Here is a 20,000-nt window from a genome sequence, read left to right on the forward strand (position 1 = left end):
CTCTCTCTCTCTCTCTCTCTCTCTCTCTCTCTCTCTCTTAAAGATGTAAAGTGACGACAAGAAAGATATATATCTCTTGCTAAACCACGTACTACGACTAGTCGTCGTTCTCTCGCCGTCGCGACGCGTGCGAACCGTAAATTTCGTCTACGAATTCGCACGAACAAGATCGCGGACGAGAACGACACGAAGTGTCGTGCGAAACGTTTATTTTCTTTCTCGGCTTTGTAAATCTCACTCGAGTAAAGTAGACGGTTGCTTTTAGTACTTTCTCTCTCTCTCTCTCTCTCTCTCTCTCTCTCTCTCTCTCTCTCTCTCTTTCTTTCTTTCTTTCCCCCTCCCCTGTTCCTTCCTTCTTTCCTTTCCTTAACCATTTATCTTGACAATTTTTTCTCAACTTTCCCATACTATAAGATATACGCACTCAACGGGATTTATTACTCGTAATAAGTTATGTGCAATGAGATAGCATACTCCCTTTCCAACTTCCACCCTCACCTCATAGATTCAATTACGAGCAAGTTATTCGCATATGCAATTTGCTTTTATCGGTCCTTGAGAGAACCTAAAAGAGCTTTGGTTCAATTACAACGATTTATTACTACTGCTACAAGAGAGAGAGAGAGGGGGGAGAAGGTAGGAGGGTGAGATACGAGATATTTTATTTATACTTATTATGTTTAATGATTACAACGTTCCGACTAAACATACAGATACATATTCTTTACTTTCTCGTGTTAGTATTATACACAATAACAATTTATTTCTTTTATGAGACTATGGAAAAATGTAAGAGAAATTTTTTTCTAACGTTATAACGATCAACTTGGTATATCGTTTATAAGATTAGAAGAGAGAAATGTTTTCTATAGTAATAGAAAATAGAGAGAGAGAGAGAGAGAGAGAGAGAGAGAGAGAGAGAGAGAAAGAGAGACAACTAAAGTATAAATACAATGATTTAATAGATCTATCTATCAGCTAGCCACAAATCCCTTTTGTTACATTCGTGTCTGAGTAAATCTTACCGCAGCTTGGACTTTACAAACGTGTTGCGGTCTAGATAAGTATGTGTGTGTGTGAAAATTCTCTTATAATCCTAGACATTTGTCACGACCTTACTACTCCGTAGTATCTATAACTATCATAAAACGAATCACCCCGTTAGCCATATTACAATTCTATTATATTACACTGATTGTAGAAAAAAAAACGAATGACGCTTTAAATAAGAAAAAGATTAGAGGTAAACAAAAATTTGTAACAAGTGATATTTTCTTTTCTTTTCTTTTTCTTTTTTTCTTTTTTTTTTTTGTAAATACAGAGTTTTACGTTACCAGTTTAAATGAGTAGAAGAAAACGAAAGAAGAAGAGTCGTTTGGAAGTTCTTAGAGGAAAGTAGAGAGGTGTCCCTTCAATCCCTGGAGGATTATTGCTTCTTGTCAGCGAGAGTCCGTAAGTGGCCCGTCTATCAAGTACGTCAGGATACCTCGATGAAAGATTCCTTGTGATTTTTCTTTCTCTGAGGCTACCGAGAAGAGTAACGCACAACTCCTAGACACGATATTCTACTAGATGATATAATCGATCGTTCGACGATGGATCGGATTTCTTAAGAAATGGGAGATAAATTTCCTTGTGAAAAATTTATCTGGCAAGTACTTGTATCGATTACGAAAAATAATGTTTAGCTTTAATTTTCTATATACATATATATATATATATATATATATATATATATGTAGTTTTAGATTTGACTATGTTTATATTCGGTCGTAGTATACACGTCGTATGTAACTAAATGTATACATGTTTAACTTAAAATTGTATACAAAATTAATGTTGTTATATAACCTTTATATAACCTTACAGTATCGCATTTAACATTATAACATTATATATTATATACATATATATATATTGATTTATTATAATATAATAATAAAATATAAAGATAAAATATAGATGTGTCTCCTCGATGTAACCGAAATAATATTTCGTTTCAGAAAATGAATAGACGAATAAACGAAAAGAATGAGATATCGAGTAAGCTTGTCGTTCGGCTATCAAGGAGAGAAAGAAACAGAACGGCGTTCGAGGACGAAGTACGAACTTTGGCAGGGGCGCAAACTCGTTTTGAGGAGAGGACTCGCAGAGGGCGGCGGAGTTGTTGGGAGGGAGAAAGAAGCAGAGCCGGCTGGAAGGGCAGGCAGAGATACGGTGGGGTGGGGAGATCGTCAGGATTGGCTTTTCAGGAACGTGAAACTCAGTAGTACGCTACCACCCACGCACGTAGTACGCACGTAGTTCGTTCCACGTGTTTCTCTTCCATCGAAAGATCATAGTCATAGGTGTATCGACGTGTTGTCGATCCGTTGACATTGTGTATTCTCGACAGTGTCAAGGACACGTGAAAGAAAGACAAAAAGAGAAAGAGAGGGAGAGAGAGAGAGAGAGAGAGAGAGATATCACAGAGAGAAGACGGAGAAATCAGTCGGTGAAACATCGATCTACGAAGAAGAAGGAATAGGAAGCTCTGATCTTAATAAAAAAATCAAAGTAAGATTTTACAATTAAATAAGAAAGATCGTTCGAATTGAAGATAGTAGATTCGATTAGTTTAATAAATTGTTACTTGGGATGTATTAATGGGATTAGATTTATGAATGTCTTAGATATTTATTTTATCTGTAAATATTCATTATTAATGTCGGTCGATAATTCGGTGATTTAACGAAAGAAAGATAAGACAATTCGATTTGGTCAATCGCGTAAATGTCTTTGATAAGAGATCGAGGGAACTTGCGAAAATAGTTTTTCTTTTTCTTTTTTCTTTCTTTCTTTCTTTCTTTTTAATAGAGATTGTGTCGAGGAACGGGGGAAAAAGGTACACACTAGGAAAGCCGGCGGTATGTATCTTAAATCGTTCGGAGATGGTGCGTCTCGATAGGATCGAGATAAAGGAGATGAATCGGGGTACTTTTGGATCCCGATACGAGTCCGAAGTATTCGTTTGTCATGCCGAAGTTTAAGATGAAGATACTACGTTGGATTGTTGACTTGAAGAACGGCAGCTACGATCGTCGACCTAAAAGAAAAAACGTTTGTCGATCTTAGAAGATCTTTCGAGGACATCGTGGGAACGAACTTCATACGTGTTGCTATTATCGATCGTGAGTATTTAAGAAAATGAAATATAACTCATTCTTTTTTTAATATATTTTTATATTTAATTCATATTGTTATATATACGCATATATGTGTTCGAACATTTTCTAACATTTACATAGGATATAATTAATCAATATTTTTAATATAAATAATTCATACTTTTAATAATATATAATTTCTAACATTATAATCATTTCTAATATTATACGTACGTAATAATAATTTCTAATTATTATACGTACGATATTTAGGTATATGAAATTATTCGATCGTTTCAAACGTATATAACTATTGTATAGCTAAACGTTATAGATCACAATGACGCGTTTAACTCGTAAGGTTTCGAGTTTGATAGCAATTGGGTAGTTGAAACAATAGGAAGCTTTCTAAGCGTTACTCACGATTTATGGAATGAATCATTGAATACGTAGAAAAGTTGTTACTCGAAGAGTAGATATTATAAACGACGGAACGTATAATCGTAGTATGTTCTAAAAATATTGTCAATATTTTTAATACGGACTGGCCGAATAGTCTCTAGGTGATTTTGAAAATTAATTGCCCACTTCCTCGATATTTTTTTTAGGCTAATTTTTTTTTACACCCTGTGAAAAAGTTCCGAGGCTCGTAGTTTTACGTTTCGAAAAAAAAAGAGAGAGAAAAAATGAAAAAAAAAAAAAAAAAAAAAAAAATTAGTCCGAAGAGTCTCGATAAAGAGTAATTGATTTTTAAAAATCACCTAGGGACTTTTGGACCAACGTATATTATAAAACTTTTGATGGTTCTGACGTATTAAACGCCAAGAAACTTTTAGACGTTAAAATACTTCAGACGTTTGTTCATGAATGTTAAAGATACTTGGCTTTTGACATTTTGTTTATAACATTACAAATATTTTATCGAAACATTCACATGCATTCAGGTTTTATTGCACGATTGAAAACGATTATTTATTTATTTATTATTTTTTTTTTTTTTTTTTCATTGCGATATTATCTAGTAATAAAATTAACGGAAAATAAGAGTATCGGTGAAATGATATTCTTCCTCGCTCTCTCCCTATTTATCTCTGTATATTTCTCTCTCGTCAGATCGATTTTCACTTATTCATAATACGATTAACGCTATTTATTAATTTGCTAAAGTACGAGATTTAATTAAATTATTTGATGGTTATATGTGTGTGTGTGTGTATTTATATGTCCAATATATATATATATGTCCAAGCGAATTGGAGAATAAAATCGAAAGAATTTAAAATCGAATAAGAACGTGCAACTTGAAGAAGAAAAAAAAAAGAAGAAAAAGAGACAAGCAAGTTCGTTAAAAACTTATAAACAGAAATTTATCGATAAATAAAAAGAGAAAGAAAGAGAGAGAGAGAGAGAGAGAGAGAGAGAAACTTATTTTTTCTTTTTTACAATAAGAACCTCTGACTACGATAAAGAATAACAAAATTAAACTAGGAAAGTTAATCCCGACGAAAACACGTTTTCTTCAGTTGCATTTATACAGTTAAATAGTAAACGGACTTTGTAGAAAGAGAATCAACTATCCTCGACTAGAATCTACAAATACATAGAGAGAAAAACAGAGACAGAGACAGAGAGAGAAAGAGAATAGATAGATAGATAGATAGATAGATAGATAGATAGATAGATAGATAGATAGATAGAGTGAGAAAGAAAAAGAGATAGAGAAGGTTCTTCGTATTTTATTTCCTTTTACGGACTATGTCGATCGCATTCTCAAGCATGCTTGCAATTTCTATGCGTTTGTGGTTGTTCGGTATCCACGAATATTACCCGAAGGTTTTTCGTCGTTTAAGAACTCTCCGAAGAGAGTGAAGAAAATGAAGGAAAGAAAGAACGAAAGAAAAAGAGACAGAGAAAGAGAAATAGAGGGAGAGAAAAAGAAAAAGAGAGAGAAAGAGAGAGAAAGAGAAAGAGAAAGATAGAGATAGGGGTGGGTTGCTCTTTCTCGCACTTTAAAGAAACGATTCTTCGGTATGGAACGAGGAGAATGTCAGGAGCAGAATTCAATCGCGGCGAACGACGCGGACGCGACGGCACAAATTTGTGAAGATGACGAGCCGATTTTCCCGTTCGACATTCTTTCCCAATGTTCACCCTTCAAATAGAGGAGAAGAATCTCTGAACGATAATGGCGGGATAAAAGGAAGTCTGTGCTAGCTTTTTGGATATGGGTGTTTGTGTAAGAAAGAGAAAGAGAGAGGAAGAAAGAAAGAGAAAAAGAGAGAAAGATAGAAAGAGTACGACGTTCCATCTTCCTTTCTCCTTTTATTCTTTCTCTCTTCTTCTTTCTTTTTTTTCTTCCTGTTAGGGAGAGCTTTAGTGGAAAAATATACAAACGCCCTAATAAAAATTCCATGGGGCTAGCTTTCTTCCTTTTTTTCTTATTTTTTAAAGCTATATCGATGATATGGCAGCTCTTCGATTACGCGATAATCATAAAAAAAAAAAAAAAAAGAAAAAAAAAAAAGAAAAGAAAGAAAAGGAAAGAAGGAAGAATGTGTCGTTGGTATTCGTTGAAAGTCATGTTAACTATATATATGTGTGCGTGTATATGTATGTGTTCTTTTTTATATCAGAGAAAAGGAACAGGTCGAATATAAAGAAGAACGATTTTCTGTGGTAGTGAAATAGCGATTGGGTTATGAGAAAAGTGCGAAAAAGGAGAATGTTGTGTGAGGTCTTGGAGGATGGGATGAGTATGGACCTTTTTCCTACGACCTCCGTACAACATATTATATATATATATGCATGTATATCGAAAGGTCGTGTTCGACAGATTTTCGTCGTCGAAGATGCGCGGGAGGATCGTTAAACACAGAACATAAACTGTCTCTGGCCAAACTGTATCTTTTCTCTTGAATGAACTTCTTCTATGGGGTAAAAAGAAAGAATGGGGAAAAAAAGAAGAGAGATAGAGAGAGAGAGAGAGAGAGAGAGAGAGAGAGAGAGAGAGAGAGAGAGAGAGAGAAGATAAAAAAAGAAGGAAAATAACGCTTTAGCTTATCTCTTTGTTATCAAGAATTTTCTTTGATGTTCAAAATGATCTTTTTCACAATTGATTTTCTTGATAATCGTTCTCCGTTTACTTTAAATCATGCTTATGACGATTAATTCGTTCTTTTTATTCCTTCTTTATATTTTCTCTCTCTCTCTCTCTCTTTTTTTTCTTTTTTTCTTTTTTTTTCCCCTCTTTTCCTTTTTCTCTTTCCAGTTTGCTTTTGCTTTTACTTTTTTACAGATCAGCATTTCTTAGCTTCTATTTTATTCGCATTGATATTCAACGAAGACGTAGTATTTTTCTTTATCCTCTATCTTTTCTCATTCTCTTTACTCTTTTCTATTTTCTCTTTTCTTTTTTCTTTCCTTTCCTTTCCTTTCCTTTCCTTAGAATAAAATGCGAGATCGAGGAACTAGACACTGTCGTCCTGCTTTTAGAAAATCAATGTTGTCGGAGGACGTGGACCGTAGGAGTTTGTCGATGGAGCATCGTTTTTAGGATGAAACAATACCACTGGAATGACGGATATGTGTAAAAAAAATATTCGTGTATGCGTACATGCGTTCGCTTATATGTAGTTGTATTTGTATCATCATGAAGATTCATCGTTCTCTCGAATGCTTGTCATATCGATATTGTCCCTTTCGATAGTTTATAATAACGATCGAAGTCTTTTCTTATATATAAGTTGAATCAATTGCCAAGTAAAACATCGCCTCGTTCATAGATTTAATTCAAAATTTTTTATGAAATTGTTTTTAGACATTTTTTTTATTATATAACAATTGACAAAGTGTGCACGTGTATGTTTCAGAAAATGTTGAAAAAGAAGTAAATATTTTGAACAAATCTTCATAGATTTACGATAGAAATATTCGATCTGTAAATAAATAAATCGTTATTAATGACATTAATCTTTATATTACGTGTATATATACATATATATATATATATATATATGCATGTATATCGAAAGGTCGTGTTCGTATGTATATATATATATATATTTACACATATTGGAAACAATTCGAATAGATTTAGAATAAGATTGATCCAGATTTTATAGTTTGATTTCATCGCACGCGTTAGGATCTTTTCTGAAGTTTACGAATTGGAATAGAGAGATTTGTTGTGTATGTAAAGATGTGTGGCGAAGGGCGTTCGTTATATACACGTCAAAAGTATATCCACACATGACGGATGGCGAAACGCTCAATCGTACATGGAAGAAACAAACACTGATTTATAGCTACAAAATTCTTCTTTGATTTATAGCTATATATGTATCAGTAGCATCAGCATCAGCAGCAGTAGCAACAGCAACAACAACAACAACAACAACAACAACGATGAGACCAACTTACGTATTCTCATACTACATATCTATTCCGTAGCTAACTTTATATTTTATAAAACTTTGCAAAACTTTTTATTCGTTCTTTCTTTTCTGATAACGTGTCAATCATTGAATGTCGTTTGCATTCATATTCGATTCGAACTCGATATTCACAGGGACCTTTGCCAGCCATATAAATTTTTCCATGCCCTTCGAACTTATATCATGTATCTTTCGATCGAGTGATATATCCTATCATAAATTTATCTTATTTTATTTTGTTTTATTTTATTTTATTCTATTTTATTCTATTCTATTCTATTTTATTTTATTTTATTTTGTTTTATTTTATTTTATTTTATTTTATTTTACTTTTTCATATTTCTCTTCTTTTCTTTTTCTTTTTTTTTTTTTCTTCCTTTTCTTTTATTCTGACGCGTTACAGTTCATATAGAGATCGCTAGGATATACTTTTGATGTACATAAGTAGGTCATCAATTTATGTATCGTGGATAGTATCGTATCGATAAAAGTATAGTCTTTTATACCGAAGATCTTTTGATGTCTCTTGTTAGTGTAGAGGAAACGTAAGGGATCTACTAACGTTCGTATTTTTTACTTGACTGCTCCTTTGAAAAATCGAACCTAACACGATACGTATTTTTCTTTTTCTTTCTCTTTCTTTCTGTCGAAGTACGATTAATTTATGGATATAATATATATATTATATATCTTTTATCAAGAGATTTTTGTTCGAACGTTATAATATTATTATAAAGAGTAATAAATCTCAAAATTGACCTACTTATACGTATGTACTGATTCTACGTATGAAAAACTTTTTTTTTTTTCTTTTTTCTAATTTTATAAAAAGTTACATTCGCGACAGGTTGCGCGTAATCTTTTTAACGTATCGCGATCGAACATTCAACGACCATTTACGAGGCTCAATTTGAGAGAGTATCAGGACCATTAGCCGTATTTTACGTGTACGACGATTTAATATAGTCTCTTTATTCTCTCGTACAATCGATAAGGTTATAGTTATTAAAAAATTTTTTTTTCTTCTCTCTCTGTTCTCCTCTTCGACTGTGCTCTAGATTTTTTCCTTGGGACGATAAAATAGGAGAGAACTTGTGTCGTTGAAGGAGAATTGAAAAATAAGAATAACTAAAGCATATACAATTTATCCATTATGCCTTGTATGTTTGTATTTGTGTGCGTGTCATTCAAGAAACTCTAAAAGAAAATATATTTCATTATGTAAAATATAATTATTATTTTTTATTAGAAAAATATTTGTTAATAGTGTTTCGAAACATTTTTTTTTTTTTTCAAAAGGATGAGAGGTAGTGGAAATATTAAAAAAAAAAAAAAAAAAAAAATGACACGTGTGCGTGTGTATGTTTCAGGAAATGTTGAAAAAGAAGTAAATATTTTGAAAAAATCTTCATATGATAAAAATATTCGTTAATCGAAATTAATTTTTTTACGACATTTTTTTAAGACAAGAACAAAATATTTGAATGTTATTATATTTATAGGACACGTAATTATAGATTTGGATTTATCTAAAAGAATCATTATCATTTTATTTGTTAAAATTTCAGATATCAAATTTAATGATCGATAAATTTAGCGTATCGAGAATACGTCTCTGTTCGAAATTTTGGAAATTCGTAAAAAATTCTTTGGCTCAATAGAAATGAATTATTAGAATTCAATATCGTCGGTATCATAATCGTTTTCACGATTCGAAAGAATACATTTGCATTTTTCATTCTTCAAAGGAGTTGCTTTGAAAAATAGAACGTTGAGTAAGAGGTTTAAGAATAAGAATAAGAATAATAAGGAAAAGAAGGAGTAGAAGAAGAAGAAGAAGAAGAAGAAGAAGAAGAAGAAGAAGAAGAAGAAGAAGAAGAAGAAGAAGAGCAAATTAAATCAGATTTGAGAAAATCTAAAGAAGATTCCAATTAGGTAGAGTTTCTCATTAAAAATCAAAATTAAAGATTTATTATTTATGTCCACCTGAATATTATAACTATATTACACATTTTATCATTTATTTATATTCATCTGAATATAATGGTAGAATTATAGTACAGGGTGGAGGAAGGGGACGAAAAGATCCTAAATAATTTTAAAAATTAATTATTCTCTTTTTTTTTTTTAAATACTTCGTAGGCTCATTATTGTTTAATTATTATATACCATAATTCTAGGAACTTTTGGCCTACCCTGTATAATTATATATATGTATATAACACCCTGATGAAAGAATTGTTGAAAATGGACGTTTTTCTTTACGTCGTCAGGTTATCGCGACGCGTTATCGATTTCGTTGAAGGTCATTTTACGAATGCATGTGGTCTTATAAAGAGTATACTTAAATCGTAGTCATATAAAAAAAAAAGAAGAAAAAATAGTTTTTAATATTTCTTAAATGAAACTTCTTTTAAAAACTGTTATTTTATCTAGGATATTATTATATAGTATAGTAACATTTTAGTTCTATTAGCGATATTAAATAGGTTTGAAAAGTAGAAAGAAGCTGCGTTGAAATATCAGTCTTGTAATTAGTGCAATTAAAACAGTTTCAACAGTTTCTGTCGAAAATGTATAATTAGTCTCTAAAAGGTATACATTCTATATTATATATATATATATATATATATATATATATATATATATATATATATATTACTAATACTATTGCTGGTACTATTACTGTTACTATATATGTTAATCGGCTCTAGTATATAGGAATTAATCGCATTTACTTCTAGATACAATGAATGTTTCAATGTACTTTCTAATAATTATTCACGTGAATATTTTGATTGAATTTGGTAAAAGATAATTTTTATTATAATTAGAATATAAATATATATCTTTATTTATTTATTTATTTATTTAATATAATAGATGCATTCAACAACGAACATTCTTTTCCGATTGCAATTAAAAAGGATAAAAGTGTTGTTATTTATAATTTGTTTTTAATTTGATTTCTTTTATTAAAAGGAATATTGTTTTTTTTTTCTTCTTCTTAAGAAATACTCTCTAAAAACATTTGTTTATGTAAATGGATTAAAAAGTCGTCGTAGTGATAAAAAGTAACTAGTTGAAAACATTTCATTCATTAAATAGAGTATACCAACCTACGGAGAACTGTTTTGACGATTTAAAGTACTTTGTCAGGATTCTTTTGTTCGGAAAATAAAGGAACAAATACAAAAGCTGGAAGCAAGAGGAAAGAATAAAGAAACGAAGACCTGACGGATAACGGGTGAGGGAAAGAGAAATTTAAAAGGGAAACTACTTGTAATCATCAGACCGAAGAATAATATAACGAAATAATCAAAAATGTAGAAACAATTTTTGCGCTTTACAATGATATGTTTTTATTTATACATATATACACAGGATTGGCTAAAAGTTTTAAAAGAGATGATTTGAAAAATCAATTACAATTTTTTCAAACTTCTTTTTAAGCTTCAAGTTGAACATGTAGTCTTACAAAGTCAAACCTGTAATTTTATAATTCGAAAAAACAAAAAAATGTTAATCCAAAACATTTCAAAGAAGAGCAATTGATTTCTAAAATCACTTTTTGAATTAGTCTCTCTTTGACAAGGAAAACTTTTTCAAGAACAATCGTTATTCTCTCTTTACGTTTAAAGCGTTTTACAATGAATTTTCAAGAGTAAACTATGTGCAAAGTTTAGATTGGACTAAAAGAAGAAGTAGTAATAGTGTTTACTCGTCGTGAAAGGATTTTTAAATCTTTTGGATTAGGCTAAATCGATTACGTTAAGGCTATCGTTTAGACCAGAAAATTGTATTCTCTCTCTCTCTTTCTCTCTCTCTCCGTCTCTCTCTCTCTTTCTCTCTCTCTCTCTGTCTCTCTCTTTCATTATTCTTTGGGTGTACAAATTCTATTAGTGATTGTAATAAAATAATGATAAGAATAATAATAATTACAAAAAATGAACATTATACAGATAAAAGTGACAAGAAAATTCAAATATACATAAAAAAAAAAAAAAAAAAAAAAAAAAAAAAAAAAATAAAGAAAAGAAAAAAGAAATCAAGTATAAAATCTCCAAAACAGAACGTTCATTAAAAAATTACGAAATTAATTCTAAATCTTTTTTCTTATACTTAAATAAATTTTTCTTTTTATGTAGTCAACCTTTTTCTGTTTGTTTGTTTTTTTTTCTTATCATCGACAACGAAGTGCGAAAATTCGTTCGAAGATCTGGAATAAAATGAGAACTTAGGATTGTTAAATATGTACATATGTATATATATATGTATGTATGTATATGTATGTATATATGTATGTATGTATGTATGTGCATTCTTACGAGTAGAGACGTACGAAAGCAGCATCTCATCTCGTTGCTGCTGATGCTGCTACTACTACTGCTACTGCTGCTGCTGCTACTACTGCTGCTGCTGCTGCTGCTGCTGCTGCTGCTGCTGCTGCTGCTGCTGCTGCTTGTTGGTGATGATGGTCGTAGTGGTGGTAATAGTAGTGGTAGTAGTGTTCGCGGATACGAATGGAGAGGAAGCACATCGATCCCGAAGAACGAAATGTTAGAACGGACCTTCCATACTGTCTGCTGCTAGTAGTAGACGATGCGGAAGCGGTTGGAAATTGAATAGTATGTTCCTATTTCGTGGAGAGTTGCAAAACCATTGTGCATAAAGTATTATCCTCACAGATATGATATATATGCATACATACATATATGTATATATATGTGTGTGTATGTATGTATATATATGTATATATATATATATTCTTTGACAAATGAAACAAAAGACGAATGACGTCCTGAAAATTATTCAATTATTATAAATAGTAATTTTATCGAAAGAGAATATGTTCGAACATTTAAAGATACGAACAATTTCACGATACATTTAAAATTTTGTTAATCAATCGTTCTTATTAGATATTCATGAAAGAATATTAAAAGATAAAAATATGATTGATATGTTACAGCATACAACAACCATGTCGATGACGAACACTCATGGTGGCGAATTGAGTCCAACTCGACAGCCGAGGTATGTAAATCAAAATTGATTGACGTCCATTTGTTTCTACGAATAGATGTAGAAATGTATAAGTAAGAAATATGAAAGATGTTTAATCTTAACGTAAGTTTAAAAAGGACGCGAAAATAATTGTATACGTGGGCTCTTTTATGATTGCATTTGCGGTGATTCGTTCGTAAAATATTTTTTATTATTTCATCTCTCTCTCTCTCTCTCTTTTTTTTTTTTTTTTTTTAATTATTGATAAGAAAGTTCGTTAATGACGTTTTATAGTTAAAATGTTAAGTTATTAAAGGGGACGTGATATGTTCGCCGACTCAAAGATAACTACCAAGCTTGTTTCGAAGAATGATGACACGAATGTACATCGTAAAACGATCAAGAAATCGACGAATTGTATTAACTTTGTACTTAATTTTGAAACGGAAGATTTATTTTTATTTGTTGAGTATTTATTTTTAAAGTTTTAATAAACATAGGATTGAATTTAATTCGTTACAATGTTATATAAGCGAGGATATTTCATTTCGTCGAAGTAATCTCATCTCTTCGTAAGGAAAAAATATTATCTCTCCAAGTTTGATATCAATATGAGGATCATTATTTTTTGACGAATTTGTTCTCCATTGTGAACAGTAAAAACTTTTTTATTATATTTCTTATGATCATCGTTATGGCGAATGTTATGATAGTTCAAATCGAATTTACGAATTTACTTCATCCAGTAGCATCTGTTTCTTTCGTTTGTTATGCACCTGAGTCACCCGTTATATTACCGTTTTAATCGTTTTAAGTTTGAGAAATTTAGAAAAGGTGTTTTGCATTTTTTTCGAAGACGAATAAGTAAGGAATATATTTTAAGAAAAAATTAAACTCCTTTAAATTTACGTTATAATAAATGAATACAATATATTTCGATTATATGACTCATTATGAATTGAAAAAAACTTGTCAGTACTTTTTTTATTACGATTTTTTGTTGAATACAATGTTAGAATTTCTTTGTCTAATTGTATTCTTCGATTCGTATTATTATTCGTATCATAGATAATTCGACGTTCTCGTTCTTAACAATATCTATTCTTGCTAATGAAGGAAAATGAGCAATTTAGAACAATAGACTGGTTCTGTTTCTATTAACTCTGTAGCATGATTTATACCATAGATCAAACTCAACGATTCACGAACAATATGTTACATTTTTTCGAAAATAACAAACAAAAGTTGAACGATTTTTTATTGAAATTATATCTTTAAAATGTATAAACGAAATCTTTATATTTACGTGTTAGGTATTAAAGAGAAATTTTATTATTAAATTTATAAATATATCTAGTTTAAATATTTATAAATTTAATAAGAAAAAGAGAAAGATATATATATATATGTATGTATATATTAAATTTTATTATCTAATTTATAATTAGATATTTTTTTTTAGATATACATAAATCTTTATTTTTGCAATTTATAATAATTAAATTTTCAAATCGATCCTTTTCCAGTCATGGAATAGAATAACGAATGAATTTCGATTACCTTGCAAAGCATTCATGGGCTTCCAAGAGTTGAAGTTTGTCGGTTGAGTAAACACTCTTCGAATTAAGATGCAACGAACAGTAAGGCGAGCAAGAAGGAAAGACGATGCTGATGCATATGAAATAGATATTCAGAATATGTAGACTCTATTCGCATGAATTTACGCATCGTTTTAAGTGCGCTTGTGTGTTCTCTTTAATCTAAGCTTATTCATCCATCAAAATGTGCAAATATTTGCTAATTTTGATTATTATTCTTTTCTTTTTATTTTTGTTTTACTTTTTCGTTAAAATACAACAAACATTATCGGACATTTTATATCGGACATTATGATTTTTGTTTTGTCATGATAAACACGAAATAAAGTGCTGCGTCAAATTTTGACTTCTTTTTTTTTATTTTTTAAATCATGAAAATATTACACTAATTGCTAGTAAAATATTACTCCGTAGATAATTTTCCAAATTATAAGGATTTTAATTATTTCAATTGGATTTCGTTTACGTTTCCTGTGCACTTGTCTGTTCTCTTCGATCTAAACTTATTCGATCATTAAAATGTACGAACGTAATTTTCTTATTATAGTTTCCATTTTCTTTTTTCCTTTGAATCATTTCTTCTTTTGTTTTATTGAGATATATTAAAAACGAGCGTACATTACATTAAAAGTAATTTTCATTTAATGCTAGTAACATAGGTATTATACTAAGCGGTCGTGTTCAATAATTTGTCAATTACAAGGATTTCAATTATTTTCATTGGACTTGGTCTGCTTCTTCTTCTCAATTTCAACGATTCTCCCGATTCTTAATGTCGATACCAGCAGTTCTCGAAACTTTGGTCTGCTTCTAACACTTTTGCTGAATCTTGAACAAATCCGACGTTAATACGAACTCTTTAGCTTTTGCAGATCCTACAGCGGCATTACGTTATAAGCCTTGAGATAAGGAAAGTAAGTAAAATTAGCAAGAAGCTTGTTAAGAAGCTTAAGGTTATAACTACGAAAAGTAGAAAAGGGGTCAAATTGATGAAAAAAAGTAGAGAAAAAAGAAGAAAAAATAAATAAATAATTCTTTGCATTCGTTCGCGAAAAAGAATTCGTAAATATGTATTTGATTTACTGTTAGATGGGTTACATGTTGTTTGATGAAACGTTATCATCATTTTTAGAGGATCATAGAAGCTAAAAGAAAAGACAACCAAGTAAAACCTCGTTCATGTTAATTTTTTTTTACACATGCACATTATAAAACTACAGATCTTAGTTTATTAAACTATATAATGTCAAGCTTAAATTATAAGCTTAAAGAATCTTGAAAAGAAATAATACCTTTTTAGAATCGTTTTGAAATTTTTGCTCCATCCAATATAAAAAATTTGTATATATATATATATATATATATATATATATATCTAATATACGTAATTATATATCAGTAAATGATAACTATATTTTTTCATTCGTACAACTGATTTATTTATGTAATAGCATACTAATGGAATGGAAAGGATGAACCATTTGTAAAGAGGAGATCTTTTCTTCTGTTGCAGACAGAGTAGAATTCATAGCGTCGGATTACCAACACGAGCATCTCTACTTCCGGAGCCACCACCCAACGAAAATAATGTGCCACCACCTATTCCACGTCGCCATTCAGCCACACCGACGGTAAATATATTTCTTTGAAGGATATCGAAAAATGGAAGAATATTTTTAAATTTCGATTGAAAATAAGTCAAACGTGAGACTTAATCATTTTATATATATATATTTTTTCGATAAAAATGATCTTTACGAGATCATTATTATTACATATATAATTACAAGCATACACATATTATACTCTTCAATATACAACCAACAAGTATACGATTGAACTGTCATTTATTTTAAGATTATCCTTTTTTTACGTTCGGTTTTTTTTTTTAATGTTAACGAAACATGTTTATTATTTATGTAATATAGGTAGCACCACCACCAATACCATTACGTCCACCAGCAATACCAAAAAGATCCAAAAATGAGAAACCTATCCCAATTAAAAAAAATAATAGTAACAGGCAACAAGAGGATTCATCAACGAATCAACGTATGAATAATGATTCAACATCCTCGTCATCTTTATCATCGTCACCAACAACGGCTTGTCATCTTACCACTTCTACTTGGAATCAGACTGTGTCGATCGATGAGAAATTGATAGACCTTGGACCATTTAGAACCCATAGACAACCGTCCACCGAGGATTTCTCTTTGGCTTTTGAATCGAAGGACGTGGTCAGCACCAACGAGAACGGCTTCATTGCGAACTTCGGCAAAGTCAATTTCCCGGATGAGGAAAAGCTCGAGAATCGAAAATCGAGCCTTGATGAACTTCGAAAGGCTTCGCGAGATCTTGAGAAGAACCTTCACGAAAGGACTCTCAAGAATAACGAAACTAAGTTCGATGATATATTAGGAGGTAGAGGAGAGAATAGACAACGACAAAATATCGCTTCTCAAAATGCCAGGTACGTGCCATACGTGCGAGCGTTATTATATCTATTTAAAAATCGTTTCTTAGAAGGATTAAAAAATTTATATATATATATATATATATATATATATATATATATATATATATTATATACATATATTTTGTTTCAAATATAATTTTCATAATCGAAAGTTTAAATTATCCTCTTAAAATTGTTGAAGTTAATTCTAATTATATTACAAATTATTTCGATATTTTCTAAAGAAATTAAATTAGTTCATTAAATGAGACTTGAAAGTTATTACGAAATTAACGTTATAAGATGAATCTAGTCAAGTTCGTCAAGTTGATAATACTCGTGAAGTTTGAAAATTTTTTGAATAGAACTATCTCAATTTTTTAAACGTACAAGTGATGACTTATCTCAACAACGTCGAGTTCACTCGATTCAACAGTAAATACGCTTTTCATGGAAGATACTACGTTCGAATTTGACCTAAATGATTCAGACGGTTGCACGTAGAAGAGGTTCGTCAAACCAAGCGTAAATTCGAAGCTTCATATTAGTAAAGTATTTGATTATCTTGTCATACGAGTGGAACTCAACGTTAACAGTTTTAATCACCAATTAGTCTGCTTATACAACTTATCTCGTTTCAGCTCGACCAGCTATATTTACTTAATGATAGGAAATTGTTTTTTAATCCTTTAATTAGATATCATGCGTTACTATAATAGCTTCCTTCGATTCGATATATTCTTTTTTTTTTTTTAACAAAGAACCAATATGTTGATTCACTTTTCTCTATAAAAAAAAAAAAAGAATTAACGCTATGCAGTAATTTTGTAATAAAAACTTTTTAATATATCATACGTTTATTAAATAACGTTATAGATTATTTTGTATTGCAAACTTTTAGCACTTTATATCGTAATAAATAACCATAGATTATTTTTCTTTTCTTTTTTAGATTAAAAATATTGACATCTCTTGTTGATCATATTCGATATTATAACTTAAACCAATATTAATTTATATCAATCCATGATATATCAATTCATGATTATATCAATTCAGATCTGTGCTAAATACATATTTTGAAAGCAATATAACGCGTTTATATGCATTTCGCGGAAGAGTAATTCGTACAAACGATATAGCTATACGGTCAGTTAGTTTCATCATAGTTGAAGGGTGAAAATATACCATGAGAATATATATATATATATATATATATATATATATATATATATATATAAAATTCTTTTATATCAGTTTAAAACCATTGAACATTTCTCACTCAGACAACACCCAGGAGGAAAGTTCAGAAAAGACGAGAAAAGCATTGAGGGTAGTGTTGAGGAGGAAGCATTGGAGGAAATATCCGAAGAAGAAATGTCTGAGTCTCCTAGAGACACTTTTCAGGAGGAACGAAAGTTCGTCGGACTGGTTAGATCGTATAGAGAAGAAGAGAAAAGATCTAAGTTTGAGGAACTTCAAGCAGCTTCGAAGAATCTCGAACGACGTCTTCAGAGTAAAAACGAAGAGGATGATCAGCGTCGTTATAGGGACATGGAGAGACGTTTGAACAAATCAATATCTAGGTAAAATTTTGTTATTTTGTTTTTCTTTTTTATTTAAACAAACACGTGAGTTTTTTCAATATCAAAAATGAAATGGTCCAATAGATACGAAGATCTTCCAAGGGTACCACAAGAATTAGAAAGACGAATATTGTCCGATCAAAGATCCATCATCGATCAATCGACACGTGTGAAATATGAGACCGATATGGAAAAGGCTAGGAACATGTTGCAACATAATTCGAAAAAGGAAAGATCTGGTATCGAGAAATTAGAAAAATTACCTAAGGCTACGCAAACGAATCTACCTCCGCCACTTAGTAGTACGATTTGTCAAAGTTACGTGCCAAAACCAATCAGTGTCAGACAGGATAGCAACGTTTCATCCGATAGTTTTAGTCAAACCAGTTCACCCAGTTACACCAACAAAACTATGGAAGCACCCTTGCTTCCACATAAATATGGAAAATTGCCAGGTAATGTATCTCAAGTGAACATTATACGATTATAACATAACAGACGTATCGATCAATTTTTTAATGATAACAATTAATTTGTTTATATATTTGTTTTTATAATTAGTGATATATTAGAACTATTTTATAGATAGAGCTTTGGTCCATGAACCAGAAAATTCATCGGGTAGGCCAATAACAAAATCAACAAGCACACCAGCGAGTTTACAAACGATCGTTAGAACTCATGGTAGCAACAGTACATCTTTGCATCATAAAGTAAGTTTGAAAAAAATCTAATTTAAAAAAACTTATCATAAGAATCAAGAAAAGGATCAAGTTTTCACGTTTCAGTGAAAATTCACTGCAGGAGGGAGATGTAATCCTTTTCTACGGGAGGAAATGATCTTTATATCTTTATGAGTTATTATCTCATTTTAAATCGTATCTTTTTTCTTTCGAAATTTCAATTACAAATTTACGTTTTATTATTATTTAATGTAGATGAAAATTATGGAGAAATTAATTTTTACGATGATTGCAAATTTTACAACGATTGGAACTAATATATTTATTGCATGTTATACATCTTATTCATTGCGTTTATTATATTTTTGAGAGGAAATAAATTAATTAATAGATTTACAAAAATTACAAATTATCATGAGATGTAGTTATATCTTCTCATGAGAACAAAGCAAACGTTCGTGACATTTAACACTCATTTGTCTCCTTTCTATCTCTCACTGTCTCATTCTATTTAGAATTTTGAATAAAAGCTTGGCATTGTGATTCGCGTGGACACTTGTGTGGCTTAGTTAATGCTCATCGTTAAATACTTGATACCATTGTGAGCTATTCAACATATTATCACGAACAGAAGCTTGAAATATTTGAACGCAACACTGTTAATCGTCGATGTTACAACGATGTCCGTCTCGTTAATGCAACCGCAATCGTTGTTAACGTTGCTTAAACAGTTTGAATTATAGTATCGAGTATCACGCGTGAGATTTGCATTATAGTGATATATTACAGACATTTATCACGTTTACTTATGTCTTTCTTTTTATTCTATTTTTTGTTTTAGATAATCAAGGATATGGCTAATCGTCATTATGTAACAAGAGGAAGATTCAAATACGTGCAATTATTGGCTAACATTGTTGCTCTTTTAGCTATTGTTGCTGGATTGAATGCGTATTATAAAAGTAAGCTTAATAATCTCAAACATAGAAAAGAAAATATCATATAAATTTATGACATTTTATGACATTTAATGACATTTAATACTTTGTTATATATATATATATATGTATATATATATGTATATGTATA

The 20,000-nt window shown here is 30.6% G+C and overlaps 1 protein-coding gene and 1 long non-coding RNA gene across 9 annotated transcripts in view; both read left to right on the forward strand.

Moving 5' to 3' along the window:
* LOC122627408 overlaps window positions 1-1,645 on the forward strand; it is a 14,157-nt gene extending 12,512 nt beyond the window's left edge. For all 5 annotated transcript variants that reach the window (XR_006326848.1, XR_006326849.1, XR_006326852.1 and 2 more), the window contains one exon: window positions 1,322-1,645. This is a non-coding gene — a long non-coding RNA (uncharacterized LOC122627408). The remainder of the gene's footprint in view (window positions 1-1,321) is intronic.
* Window positions 1,646-2,005: 360 nt separating this feature from the next.
* Window positions 2,006-20,000, forward strand: part of LOC122627407 — a 27,937-nt gene continuing 9,942 nt past the window's right edge. For 2 of the 4 annotated variants that reach the window (XM_043808512.1, XM_043808515.1), the window contains exons 1-9: window positions 2,006-2,556; window positions 2,857-3,170; window positions 12,552-12,616; window positions 15,698-15,815; window positions 16,113-16,657; window positions 17,929-18,228; window positions 18,313-18,683; window positions 18,814-18,941; window positions 19,753-19,873. In XM_043808512.1, coding sequence (XP_043664447.1) covers window positions 12,564-12,616; window positions 15,698-15,815; window positions 16,113-16,657; window positions 17,929-18,228; window positions 18,313-18,683; window positions 18,814-18,941; window positions 19,753-19,873 — 1,636 coding nt within the window. In that variant the 5' untranslated portion in view covers window positions 2,006-2,556; window positions 2,857-3,170; window positions 12,552-12,563. Of the gene's footprint in view, window positions 2,557-2,631; window positions 3,171-12,070; window positions 12,208-12,551; window positions 12,617-15,697; window positions 15,816-16,112; window positions 16,658-17,928; window positions 18,229-18,312; window positions 18,684-18,813; window positions 18,942-19,752; window positions 19,874-20,000 lie in introns of those variants that run through there. The other 2 variants (XM_043808513.1, XM_043808514.1) reach the window with 2 other exon arrangements.

The sequence above is a fragment of the Vespula pensylvanica genome, chromosome 2 (genome assembly GCF_014466175.1).
Source record: "Vespula pensylvanica isolate Volc-1 chromosome 2, ASM1446617v1, whole genome shotgun sequence".
NCBI lineage: Eukaryota > Metazoa > Arthropoda > Insecta > Hymenoptera > Vespidae > Vespula > Vespula pensylvanica.